The sequence below is a fragment of the Osmerus mordax genome, chromosome 25 (assembly GCF_038355195.1).
Source record: "Osmerus mordax isolate fOsmMor3 chromosome 25, fOsmMor3.pri, whole genome shotgun sequence".
Classification (NCBI taxonomy): domain Eukaryota; kingdom Metazoa; phylum Chordata; class Actinopteri; order Osmeriformes; family Osmeridae; genus Osmerus; species Osmerus mordax.
Window position 1 is genome coordinate 8,934,446 of NC_090074.1, and position 13,355 is coordinate 8,947,800.

The 13,355-nt window shown below is 49.1% G+C and overlaps 1 protein-coding gene across 1 annotated transcript; it reads left to right on the top strand.

Annotated features, from left to right (window-relative positions):
• Positions 1–5,596: 5,596 nt before the first annotated feature.
• On the top strand, positions 5,597–12,933 carry LOC136933555 (CCR4-NOT transcription complex subunit 6-like). Its single transcript, XM_067228994.1, has 12 exons — positions 5,597–5,711; positions 7,158–7,279; positions 7,460–7,646; positions 7,786–7,871; positions 7,998–8,099; positions 8,252–8,320; positions 8,473–8,630; positions 8,881–9,035; positions 9,194–9,348; positions 10,774–11,007; positions 11,314–11,516; positions 12,132–12,933. Exons 2-12 carry the CDS (start codon positions 7,168–7,170, stop codon positions 12,345–12,347), a joined length of 1,677 nt encoding a protein of 558 aa, XP_067085095.1. The 5' UTR covers positions 5,597–5,711; positions 7,158–7,167; the 3' UTR covers positions 12,348–12,933.
• The last annotated feature ends 422 nt before the right edge of the window (positions 12,934–13,355 follow it).

Here is a 13,355-nt window from a genome sequence, read left to right on the forward strand (position 1 = left end):
CCTCTTCTGTATTTCTTCCACCTCTCTTTTCTACCCCCTCCCCTCCTCCTGTCTTCACCCTCTCGACTCTACCCCCCATCCCTCCTTCTTACCTCCCCCCCTGTGTTTTACCCCCCTTCACCCACTCTCATCTCAGGTTTCATCTGCTTTTTCTATTACTGCTTCTGATCGCGTCTGTTCTGTCGGCTCCTCCCCCTCCCACCGAAGGCTCCTCATCTGAATGCCTCGGACCCACATTCCAGAGGAGGAATGGATAGAACAGACCTTCTGTCTCCTGCTCACCTAGACCTTCAGTCCACTTCCACACCTATAGACCTCCAGTCCACTTCCACACCTATAGACCTCCAGTCCACTTCCACACCTATAGACCTTCAGTCCACTTCCACCCTCAGACCTCCAGTCCACTTCCACCCTCAGCCCTCTAGTCCACTTCCACACCCAGACCTCCAGTGCACTTCCACACCCAGACCTCCAGTCCACTTCCACACCTAGACTTCCAGTCCACTTCCACACCCAGACCTCCAGTCCACTTCCACACCCAGACTTCCAGTCCACTTCCACACCCAGACCTCCAGTCCACTTCCACACCTAGACCTCCAGTCCACTTCCACCCTCAGACCTCGAGTCCACTTCCACACCTAGACCTCCAGTCCACTTCCACACCTATAGACCTCCAGTCCACTTCCACACCTATAGACCTCCAGTCCACTTCCACACCCAGACCTCCAGTCCACTTCCACACCCAGACCTCTAGTCCACTTCCACACCTAGACCTCCAGTCCACTTCCACCCTCAGACCTCGAGTCCACTTCCACACCTAGACCTCCAGTCCACTTCCACACCTATAGACCTCCAGTCCACTTCCACACCTATAGACCTCCAGTCCACTTCCACACCCAGACCTCCAGTCCACTTCCACACCCAGACCTCCAGTCCACTTCCACACCCAGACCTCTAGTCCACTTCCACCCTCAGACCTCTAGTCCACTTCCACACCCAGACCTCCAGTCCACTTCCACACCTATAGACCTCCAGTCCACTTCCACACCCAGACCTCTAGTCCACTTCCACACCTAGACCTCGAGTCCACTTCCACACCCAGACCTCTAGTCCACTTCCACACCTAGACTTCCAGTCCACTTCCACAACCAGACCTCCAGTCCACTTCCACCATCAGACTTCCAGTCCACTTCCACACCCAGACCTCCAGTCTGCTGTTCACCTAGACCTCCAGTCTGCTTCCAAGGAGCAGTTTCCTACTGGATAGCTCCCAGCTGTGGGCCATGACCTCCCCTGGCCCCTTCTCGTAGCCCCTCACCCATTTCCCTATCCCTCTTCTCTTCCCCTAGCCCTCACCTCCTCCCCTAGCCCCACACCTCCTTTCCTATCCCCTCACCTCCTCTCCTTACTCCCTAGACTCCAGGTATCATACACAGTTTAGATGTTTCGATTAATTTGTTTGTCAGACATCTCGACTACCCACAATGCACTGGGGCTCTGGCTGCACGCTGAAACAATTACCCAGAGAGCCATGCGGTCACCCTCTCAGGCTACATCTGCACGAATGGGAAAAAGATGTGCTTCTGTCCAAAGAATGGTTATTCTGTCCACACTCTGGAAAGCTTTGAGTTTGTCTATCAGTGGGGGGTTTAAAAAGCTAAGTTTAACTGCAAACTGACTTGATAAAGCACTCTCTCTGCTCATTTGAGCAAATACACAGATGACTGGGAGGGAAATGTACATAAATGTACTCTTAAGTTCTCTTCATTCTAAGCACCTAAACACTTGTGTTAGGGACATCAGACTGTGCTAATAGATCACCTATCCACATGAAGCTCAGTCAGGGACATCAGACTGTACTAATAGATGATCTATCCTCCCTTGGCTTAGCCAAGAGTGTCATACTGTACTAATAGATCACCTATCCTTTCTGGCTCAGCCAGGGGCGTCAGACTGTACCAACAGATCACCTATCCTCCTTTGACTCAGCAAGAGACATCATACTGTACTAATAGACTATCTCTGTGATGGGGAAGACTATCCTGGGTACAGAACTGACACATGGAGTATTAATTCACCAGATGGAATATTCTCAGTTTTTCCATACGCCCCCTCCCCCCACCCTCCTCATGCTCTCTCCTAACCCCCTTCCCTCGTCTCTCTTTCTCCTCCATTCTTAACCCTCTCCATCACTTTTTCTCTCTCCCTCACTCTTTCTCTCTCGTTCTCTTTCATCCCCCTCTTCCCACTCCTAACCCCCTTCCCTCCTCTCTCTTTCTCCTCCATTCTTAACCCTCTCCATCACTTTTTCTCTCTTTCCCACTCTTTCTCTCACACACACAGAGGCAGTGAGGAATGACAGTACTCCAGTGCGGTCTATAGCAGTTCTATGTGGCAGCAGCATGGTAGAACCATTAACAGTAAGATGACATTCAGAGCCGAGTAGAGCCACATAAAGCTGCAAACTGGAACTACTCCACTTCCTGTCTCTCCGTCTGCTGGACTCCTGAAGCCCCCCTCCTCTAACCCCCCAGTCCCCTCTGGTAACCCCACTGACCTCCTCACCCCTACCCACCACCACAACACGACACCCCAGAGACCCCTTAACATGGACCCACACCCCCTCACCCTCCCCTGCCCTCACCCTGTCATTCTCAGCCTACTCCTCTACCTCTCCTTCTCTTCTCTCCTCACCAACTCCCAGGCCCAGAGCAGAGAGAAACCAGAGCACCTGAATCTAAACACACCAATCTAACTTCAACCAGACCCCAACTGAACCTCAGCCAGACCCCAACTTAACCTCAACGACTCCCCAATTCAACCTCATCCAGGTCCCAACTTAAGTTCAACCAGACCCCAACTTAACCTCCACCAGACCCCAACTGAACCCTAACTGAAACACAACTCAACCCACTCTGGAATGGTCCTCCACACCACGGTCCAGGCATCCATGTGTTCCAGAAGGATCCTGTCTGTCTGAGGCAGTGTGTCCATAGCTGGGTCTGTTTTTGGACAGGGGTAAGGTTTCAGCGGGGCAGGAAATACCTTCACACAAAAAGGAAATGTCTACTGTTGTACAGCCTGCTTCTCATCTGGATGGATGAGAGGAGCTACTGGGGAGAGTTTGTCTGAACCAGTACTTAGTCTTGAACCAACACCTATAAACCAGTATTTAAACCAGCATATAGACTCAGTACCTATAAACCAATATAAACTAGTATCTAGACCTGACTCAGTACCTATGAACCAGTTTATACCTGTGTATAGACACACTTACACTCTTGAACCAGTATCTATTACCCAGTATAAACCGATACGAACCAGTACCTCTAAATACAATATTTAGAACTGACCTTACAATCCTACATCCTTACACACACACCTATGACAGCCAGTGTGGGCTGAGACTGCCATCATCAGAAGAACTGGGAGGGTTTGGGGTTGCAAACTGGACCATAGAAGGAGTCAGTCAGCTGGAAGAAGTAATGAAGGGAGTCAGATGGCTGAGCGGTTAGGGAGTCGGGCTATTAATCAGAAGGTTGTTGGTTCGATTCCTGGCTGTGCCAAATGACGTTGTGTCCTTGAGCAAGGCACTTCACCCTACTTGCCTCGGGGAGAATGGCCCTGTACTTACTGTATGTCGCTCTGGATAAGAGTGTCTGCTAAATGACTAAATGTAAATGTTAAGAACAGCAGTGCCTCTAGCTGGTGGGAGAAGGGCAGTGCAGGTCTCCAAGGGGGCTGTGGCACAGAGCCTTGGGAAGGGAGACCCATACTGTTGATGAACACTTCTCTCTCTCTCTCTCTCTCTCTCTCTCTGTCTTTAGTTCAGTGGTCTCCAACCCTATTCCTGGAGAGTTAACTGCCTGTAGGAGTTAACTCCGACACTAAACTGGCACACCTGATTCTAATGATTAGCTGATTGATCAGATAACTAGTGTTGAATCAGGTCAAATAATTGTTGTTGGAGACACAGGCTGGTAGCTCTCCAGGAACAGGGTTGGGGACCCCTGCTGTAGGTGTTAAATGCTGACACCCTCTGCTGGTAACGTTTGGTACTGCAGCCTTGGAGTTGCATCAACAGGAGCAGTAATGGCCCACGTTGAGGATGTCACCTGAGAGAGTCCTTGGAGGACCGCCAGGAGGCATGGATGAAAAAGATCTAGAGGTTTTCAGGTCAACGGCTAAGGCCAGAAGCCCACAGGCACAGAGAAAGAAAGACGGGCAAAGAGGTAGAGAAGATAATGGCGGATAGAAGGAGACCCAGACTTCCCTGTCTGTGACAGCCAAGATGGAAGCAGAAACAGCAGCCTGTCTCAACACAGCAAACCTTGTGAACGTCCAAATGACCCGACTGGTACTGGATAACATCACCCAATTGCTCCTCCCAAGGTTTCTCAATTAGTTTTCCTGGGAGTTTTTCCTTGTCTTCCTTGAGGATTTAGGTTGGCTGAGAGGCATATCTGAGGGCGTATGTGAATCCCTCTGTGACATTGTTTGTAAATGGGATATACAAATGAATGTTGATTTGATTTGACACTCTCATCTCAGAGCCTGGGAGAAGGAGAGTCAGGACCTGAAGTCTTTGAGGAACCAGACCAGGGGTGTCGCTGGACCCTTTTTACTGGGGCATGTGCCCCAGTATAAATCTGATGTTCCCCAGTAAAAAAAAGTTACAAGTTAAACGCTTTTGTGTCAACAATTTACTTTATTAGTCAGTGCATTCATTTATCAAGAGTCATCCCAATCAAGGCTTGTTAAATCAATCAGTTGAAAACAGAAACGGATGCGTGCCCATGCGTGCTCTTCTGTGCTTGCTATAATAGCCATTGCACCGCGCACACAAGCCCAGGTGTCGGCAAGCAAATCGTAATTGAGGTAGGCTAAGAAAACATTACGAAACTAAAGAAAATGTGTAAATAATTGTTGAACTTGACATGTTGAACTCCTTAAACAGCTGTTGAGTCAAACTGAGGATACAATTTAACTGTCCCAAACCGATCAAATTGTGTTGAGGGTCCACATTAACTCATTAAATAATGTGTGCATTATAGAAATGAGCCTGTTAATATGAAATGTAATGCTTATTGGGTCACTGGGCTTATACATTTAAACCTTTATGTTCTCTAGTGTACCGAGTAGATGTGAAAACACCTGTCACGAAGATGGGCAGCTTCTTTGGCGGCAAGCTTTGCTGAAGAAGATGGACAGGGGGACTTAAACACTTCCAAAATTACCTTATAGAATAGATGGACATTTAATTCAATGACGTGATATGGATTTATGCCTTCTGGTATGAAAGTTATGAATATGTATGTTGTCATGCATGTGTGTGATTGTCACCAACCCTGATGGAAAGAGCAATGTTGTAACTTAACTTCTCTACTTGGTTATCACTCGCACAACAGCACAGTGCTATGAGTGAAAGTCCTTTAAACGTGAAATCACTTATTCCCAAAGCAAAGTACAGTACGTTCCTGAGAAGAACGCAAGCTCCATCGACGCTACGCAAAGACGTTTCAGAAACAGCCAATCACGACGAACGTTGTTATCACAGGCCAAAAATCTGTCAGACGCCATGATTCTTGTTTTCTTTCAGAGAGGGTAGCTAGCTAACAGCCGGAACAGCTGACATTAAAGTGAAATAGCTTGCTAGCTAGTAACAAAGGAAACACGCAATCGCCATCGCTGTGACTGGTATGATCTTACAGGTAAAGCACGAAAACTCAATGTGTGATTACGAATGAGAGCTTAACATTCGTTTATTTTCAGTGAATTACTGAAACCCCCAGCTAGCTAGCTGTGTTTGGGTACTAAATAATTAGCCTGCTAAGGCTAACATTAGCTGTGCCCTAGCACTAGCTACATAGCAAAATTGCTAACAATGAAAATAATTGCCCACACAGCTTGGTAGTTCTACTAGCTAGCTAAGCTAGCTGTTATTTGCTAACCTGTTTAGCACATCATCTGCTAACAAAACGTGGTAATCCATGAGGGATGCCTTTTTGTTCGTTGTCCTAGTACTCCGAAGGTTGTTTCTTTGAAATAAATAAATAGTTAACCCTAGCTAGACTCACATAAAAACAGGGTACTGAAAACAACTACTTCGTTCATTCCGTTGTTGTTGTTTTTTATCAGTGAGCTGGCCAATTAATAAATTGTTAGCTACATGTACGCGATCTAATCAGCCATTCATACATTAAACATTGGGTTAAAAGCTAGCTGCCTAACCTAAACAATGTACTAGTATAACTGGGACAGTAAGTGATGTGTGATTTCAGATAAGTTACCTATTGTTAGCTATAGCTGCAAGATAAAACTAACACGTTAATTCAGAAGTTCCTGGAATGTTAGCACTAGCTATTATTGGTAGGTTGCTGCAGTAGATGCTAACAGAGTAACTTAAATATATTGGCTATCTAGCTTGTGCTTTCATTCGGAACTGTATTTACATTTATCAAACACGCACATGGGATTTGGATGGCTTTTGTATTGCTCCAAATCAAAGTATACCTTAATTAATCTTATTTAGGCAATCAGCTATCTGGCCAGAATAGCTCAAACAAACCCCGCACGACTAAAGCATGTTACATAAACTTCAAGTACTGCACGCAAGTGGCTGGCCAACGTTACACGGACTGCCTGGTTACAACTTGCTAGTTATCGTCTAAAAGGGTTAATATGCTGGAGTGTGGTCCATTGAAAGGAACGTGTTCTACGTGTTCCACGTTAAGACACGGTCCTTCTGGCACACTGCGTTGTCTTACAATCGTTGGGGAGTAGTTAATCATAAAAGTCGACAATGTCCAAACGTTACATGATTCATTCATATTTATAATTAATACACCCTCCCGTTGCAGGCGGATTTGATCTTCGGATCGGTTATGTAAACACGGCCCGTTGTGAAGTTTGGGTTAGAGCCATGAGGCAGACGAGACTAGCGGCTGGTTAGCTAACTGAACGGATTGCACTTATCAACATACATTTCTTATTAAGGTCGGACCAACCTTGCTGTGTGTGCGTGTGTGAGAGAGAGAGGGATTTTGGGATGTGCTATATCAGTTAGATGTTGGTACAGGTCACGCTGTACGGGTTACACATGTTGAATATTAGCGTGGGTTTACTGGCCTTACATTTGCATTGTGCTTGTGCTCCAGTGTTACAGGAATGCCCAAGGAGAAATATGACCCCCCTGACCCCAGGCGGATGTACACAATCATGTCCAGCGAGGAGGCGGCCAGTGGGAAGAAGTCTTACTGGGCAGAGCTGGAGATCAGTGGTGAGGACTGGTTTCCAGTTTACCCATACGTGTAGGGCCAAAGAGACAGTTGATACATGAAGTTAGAAAAACACTATTGATACACTACTGATGCAGTATGAGTTAAGAGACATAGTCATAGGTAGGCCAAATAAAGCTTATTGTTACCACAACTTCCCCCCCTGCCTCGCTCCATCTCAGGTAAGGTGCGGAGCCTGAGTACGGCATTATGGTCTCTGACTCACCTCACGGCGCTCCACATCAGCGACAACTCCCTGTCCCGCATCCCCCCCGACATCGCCAAGCTCCACAACCTGGTCTACCTGGACCTTTCCTCCAACAAGATCCGCAGCCTGCCAGCAGAGCTGGGCAACATGGTGTCTCTCAGGTCTGACTACAACTCCCATCATGCACCCAGTTGCTTCCCCAAACAAAGAAATGAAACCCTGAATTGTTTCCTGGTTTACGTGAGGCCCAGTCTGACCCAACGTCTCCTTTCTACCTCCTCTCCACTTCCTGTCCTCCAGGGAACTTCTTCTGAACAACAACCAGCTGCGTGTGCTGCCGTTTGAGCTGGGAAAGCTGTTCCAGCTTCAGACCCTGGGGCTGAAAGGTGAGACCCACCCCCTGCTAGCCAGTCTGGACTGGGATTGGACAATCCTTGGAACGGCCAGTTAGCCTATTGGAAAGCTGGTTGGTAGTGGATGCGTGTCCTGGCTGACCTGCGTGTGTTCCCCAGGCAACCCCCTGGCCCAGGAGATCATGAGTCTGTACCAGGAACATGATGGAACCAGACGCCTCCTCAACTACCTGCTCGACAACCTGGCCGGCACCAAGAGAGGTGTGTGTGTGTGTGTGTGTGTGTGGGGGGGGGGGAGTGCAAGCGAGGAGGGAGATAAAGTCTGACCACTCCATTCTGCAGTGTCTTACCTTTCTCTCCCTCCCTCTTTTTTCCCCCTCCTTCTTTTTCTCTCCCTCTCCCCTCCCCCGCAGTCTCTCCAGAGCAGCCCCCCCAGCGCTCTTGGGTCGTTCTCCAGGAGCCAGACCGGACACGCCCAGCAGGTAGACACACACACACACACACTACGAACACACACACTGCACGCACTTCCATCCATAGTCTCTTGTCCATTTTCACTGTACCTCCAGCTCCAACCTGTGTGTGTCTCTCTGCGTGTATTCGTGTGTGTGTGTCTTTCTGTGTGTGTGCGCAGCCCTGTTCTCTGTCATGTGCTACAACGTGCTGTGTGATAAGTACGCGACGCGCCAGCTGTACGGCTACTGTCCGTCCTGGGCTCTCAGCTGGGACTACCGCAAGAAGAGCATCATGCAGGAGATCCTCAGCTGCAACGCAGACATCATCAGCCTGCAGGTACACACACACACACATACTCACAGACCAAGACATACACACACACATGCATACACACGCAGATGCATACACACGCAGAGATACCAAGACGTACACATGCAGAGAGACATGCACACACACACAGAGCGACCAAGACACACACTCACGCACGCACAGAGATCACAAATACGCACCCGCACTCCGAGAGAGACACTTACACGCATACATACACACAAGTGGCTGAGGTTTTCCCTGGTGTCCCCCCGGGCAGGAAGTGGAGACGGAGCAGTACTACAGCTACTTCCTGCCAGAGCTGAAGGAGCAGGGCTACGAGGGCTTCTTCAGCCCCAAGTCCCGGGCCAGGACCATGTCAGAGTCTGACCGCAAGCACGTCGACGGCTGTGCCATCTTCTACAGGACTGAGAAGTGAGTCGGTCTGGTCTGGTACAGGCTAGCCTGGCCCAACTTAGCCCAGCTTGTCTCTCCCCTGTCTGGGTTCTGGCTGAGTTCTCACATAGTCAGCCTTAGAGACACCAGCTTTCTAGGATGACTCTAATCCTCTCCTCCCCTCTCCTCACTTGCAGGTTCAGTGTGGTCCAGAAGCACACGGTGGAGTTTAACCAGCTGGCCATGGCTAACTCTGAGGGCTCAGAGGCCATGCTAAACAGGGTGATGACCAAGGACAACATCGGGGTGGCCGTGCTGCTGGAGGTCCGCAAGGAGATGATGGAGCAGAGCGGTGAGCACACACACACACGTGCATACATACACACACACACGTGCATACATACACACACACACATGTGCATACACACACACATGCATACACAAACATGTGCATACATACTAGTGGTGGGCCGTTAACGCGCGTTAACGCGCTGCGACTCTTATCGGCGATAAAAAAAATATCGCCGTTAATCTATTCTCAAAGTTGGGTTGGGAGCTTGGTCTGTACTACGGAAGCTGTGAGGACTTTCACCTTGATATTTTAGCGCGGATGTAAACCTAGCCGAATTGCACTGTAGGGGGCGAGAACGAGTCTTCGAACCTGTGTGTATGCCTTGTGTATGAAATTATCACATCAAACGTGACGTGCTAACATGGATGCAGCTATGAAGCCGCCTGGTTTGTTTCAGGGAAAATGTATTTTTAAGAAGCTTCCCAATGGAAACCTCGACAAGACTAAGGTTGTTTGCAACCTTAGTTTACTGTAGGAGTTCTTCCAGTCTCAAATACCACCTAAACGCAAAGCATCCCTTAGCTAATACGGAACATGCCAGGCCAAGCACTGATGTAGCGCAGGGGAAGAGTCGTCGTCAGACTACGATGTTTGAGTGCAACCGAGGCAAGCCCGTCAGCACAGCTCTATCAGCCAAGCTAACTAATTTAATAAACACAAGTACATGTTATTGAACATAATTTATTTTCATCACCAATTATCATAGTAGAACAGCTTTCTCAAGCAGTTTGTGATGCATTTTGGAAACAGGAGATGAGCTCCTGGTCTAATGTGCCACCTGGCTTGAGAAACCCGTTCTCAAAGACTTACTTTTAGTCATTATTTGGGTAGCACACATATTCTGAATGCCTTTGGCGGAATTCAAATGAGCCATTTTAAAATAGATTAATCTAGATTAACGCCAAGATTACAGTGAGATTAATCTAGATTAAAAAAAATAATCTATGACCACCACTAATACATACACACACACACACGTGCATACACACGCACGTGCATACATACACACACACACACACACACATGTACAAACATACGCATAGACACACGAGTGCATACATATGCACACACACACGCACATGCTTTAATATGCATACGCACACACGTGCATACATACACACACATGCTTACATACACACGCATCGATGCATACACATACACGCGTACATATGGATGAGGGCAGTGGTGGAGCATTCAGCTGCAGATCAAGAGAACATGAGGTTTTAGGTTCAAAATTCCCCCTATTCTGTAAATCTCTTGATACAACCTTCTGCTTAACGATTTATTATTATTAAACACATGCACACACACAAACACATGCATTCTTATGGATGAATCTCTGACTGTCTGTTTATCTCGCTCCTTTTATTTCTGTCTCTTCACCCCTGCTCCCCCCCCCCCTCACACACACACACACACACACAGCGGGGAAGTCCCTCCATGGCATGGAGAAACAGCTCCTCCTAGTGGCCAACGCCCACATGCACTGGGACCCGGAGTACTCGGACGTGAAGCTGGTCCAGACCATGATGTTCCTGTCTGAGGTGAAGAACATCGTGGACAAGGCCACGCGCTCCCTCAAGCTCTCCTCCGTCTCCGGGGAGACCAACGCCGTCCCGCTGGTGCTCTGCGCCGACCTCAACTCCCTCCCCGACTCGGGTATGTGTGTGTGACCCTGCTTCCTGTGTTCTCCAGGTGTGGTAGAGTACCTGAGTGTGGGGTGTGTGTGTGTGTGTGTGTGTGTAAGTAACCCTGCCGTCTCTCTCCCCAGGTGTGGTAGAGTACCTGAGTGTGGGGTGTGTGTGTAACCCTGCCGTCTCTCTCCCCAGGTGTGGTAGAGTACCTGAGTGTGGGGTGTGTGTGTGTGTGTAACCCTGCCGTCTCTCTCCCCAGGTGTGGTAGAGTACCTGAGTGTGGGGTGTGTGTGTGTGTGTGTGTGTGTAACCCTGCCGTCTCTCTCCCCAGGTGTGGTAGAGTACCTGAGTACGGGCGGTGTGGACAGCACCCACAAGGACTTTAAGGAGCTGCGCTACATCGACAGCCTGACCAACTTCAACTGTAACGGCAAGAACGGCACGTCCAACGGCAGGATCACGCACGGCTTCAAGCTGAAGAGCGCCTACGAGAACGGCATGATGCCGTACACCAACTACACCTTCGACTTCAAGGTGAGGCTCACCCACATACATGCACACAGGCATACACATGCACCCATATCCACATCCGTACAATTCTCTCTGTCTGTGTCTGTCTGTCTCTCTCTCTCTCTCTCTCTGTGTCTTGTGCATTGTCGATAGGGAGAGGTCGCTAGTGTTTAATTTGTAACAGGGGGTTGTACTTCATATATTTGTCTTCTATGCAGCATCCTGTGTAATAAAGTCGTAATGTCCATGGTGGTGTAACTTGTCAGTATCTGGAAGTTTTGACCGCCCAATAAATGCTTTAACCCTTGTGTTATCTTCGGGTCATTCTGACCCATCAGTCATTGCGACCCACCATCGTATTGCGACAACTTTACCGCATACAAAAACAAAGTGAAGCATTTTCTTTTAACTGATGGGCTGTCTCAGACCCCCTACATTGCGAAGGTTAAAATACAATTATTTTTATTTGTTTTTGTATTGGGTAAAATTGGGTAAACACAACGGTGGTTCGTTATGAACCTTTGGGTCTTGTGACCCGAAGGCAGCACAAGGGTTAAGAAATCAACATTGAAATCTCTCTAACCAATCCATCTTTCTCTCTCTCTTTCCCCCTCACTCTCTCCGTCCCCCCCACTCCAGGGCATCATCGACTACATCTTCTACTCCCAGCCGACCCTGAACGTGCTGGGCGTGCTGGGCCCCCTGGACCCCCATTGGCTCCAGGAGAACAACGTGAGCGGCTGCCCCCACCCCCACATCCCCTCCGACCACTTCTGCCTGTTTGCCCAGTTGGAGCTGCTCCTGTCCCTGCCCCCGTGCCCCCTCAACGGCCTGCACATGCCCGCACGCAGGTAGTTCCCCCTCCTCTCCCCCCCCGCCCGCCAGCAGGGGGAGACGGCGCCCGCTCTCTACTCTGCCCTCTATTCTGTCACACACACGGAGAGAGACGCTCTCGCACACGTATTTCGACCTCGTTTTTTTGGTTCCCCGCCCCCTGCGACGTCGACCAAGAGGACGGATTAAGACACATGTTCTACACAGATCGGAGGATATCCAGAGGAAATTGGAAGAGGTGGGGGGGTTCACTCTGTGTACACACACATGCACGCACACCCTGTACACCCCCCCCCCCCCAACATGAGGAGGAGCTTCTTCAGGAATGAAGAAGTCGGATGTTGTGGACAGTGTTGTTCTGCGTTTGTGGGGGGTGTTGTGTGTGTGTGTGTGGGGTGCTCTGGCATGGGGAAGGGAGACTCCTGGCTGTAGTGTGTCCCTCACAGGACACCTTACAGATACCAGCTAGAGTGGCAGCTACACCTAAATATCTACCAGCTCGTCTCTCTCCCTAATCCAGACCAGGCTCGTCTCTCCCTAACCCAGACCAGACCAGGCCAGACTCTCTCCTCAGTCCCCCCACCCAACTACACTTACACATCTATGTACAAACCCAGACTCCCCCCCACACACACACACACACACACACACACACACACACACACACCCTCCTTCCAATACAGGACCCAGGGGCCAACACAACCCAGACACCCCCCCCCCCCCCCCCCATACTCCCCAGGGTGTCCCTGCACCTGGACTCACCTTGATTGTACCTCTCCCTCATCACGCCCCCTGCTCCCCCTGGTCCCCTCCCCTCCAGCTCGTCCTTTTCTACCTGCCACAGCACTCGCATTTGGATGATGACTAAACGTATCACATGATTGTATTGTAAATGAATCAAGACTAAATTTGTATCGATTTTAAGAGAACACAACTAGTTCAAAGTAACAGACCAGCCTGTAAAAACAAACAAAAAAAACGGATACAAAAATACAAGGGGCTCTTTCAGGTTTTTTCTGCTGTTAAACT

Coding starts and splice junctions, on each gene's coding strand:
- LOC136933555 (XM_067228994.1), top strand. CDS start 7,168: ATGCCCAAGGAGAAATATGACCCCCCTGACCCCAGGCGGATGTACACA. Junction 8,321..8,472: donor AGACCGGACACGCCCAGCAG/GTAGACACACAC, acceptor GTGTGTGCGCAG/CCCTGTTCTCTGTCATGTGC. Junction 9,036..9,193: donor ATCTTCTACAGGACTGAGAA/GTGAGTCGGTCT, acceptor CCTCACTTGCAG/GTTCAGTGTGGTCCAGAAGC.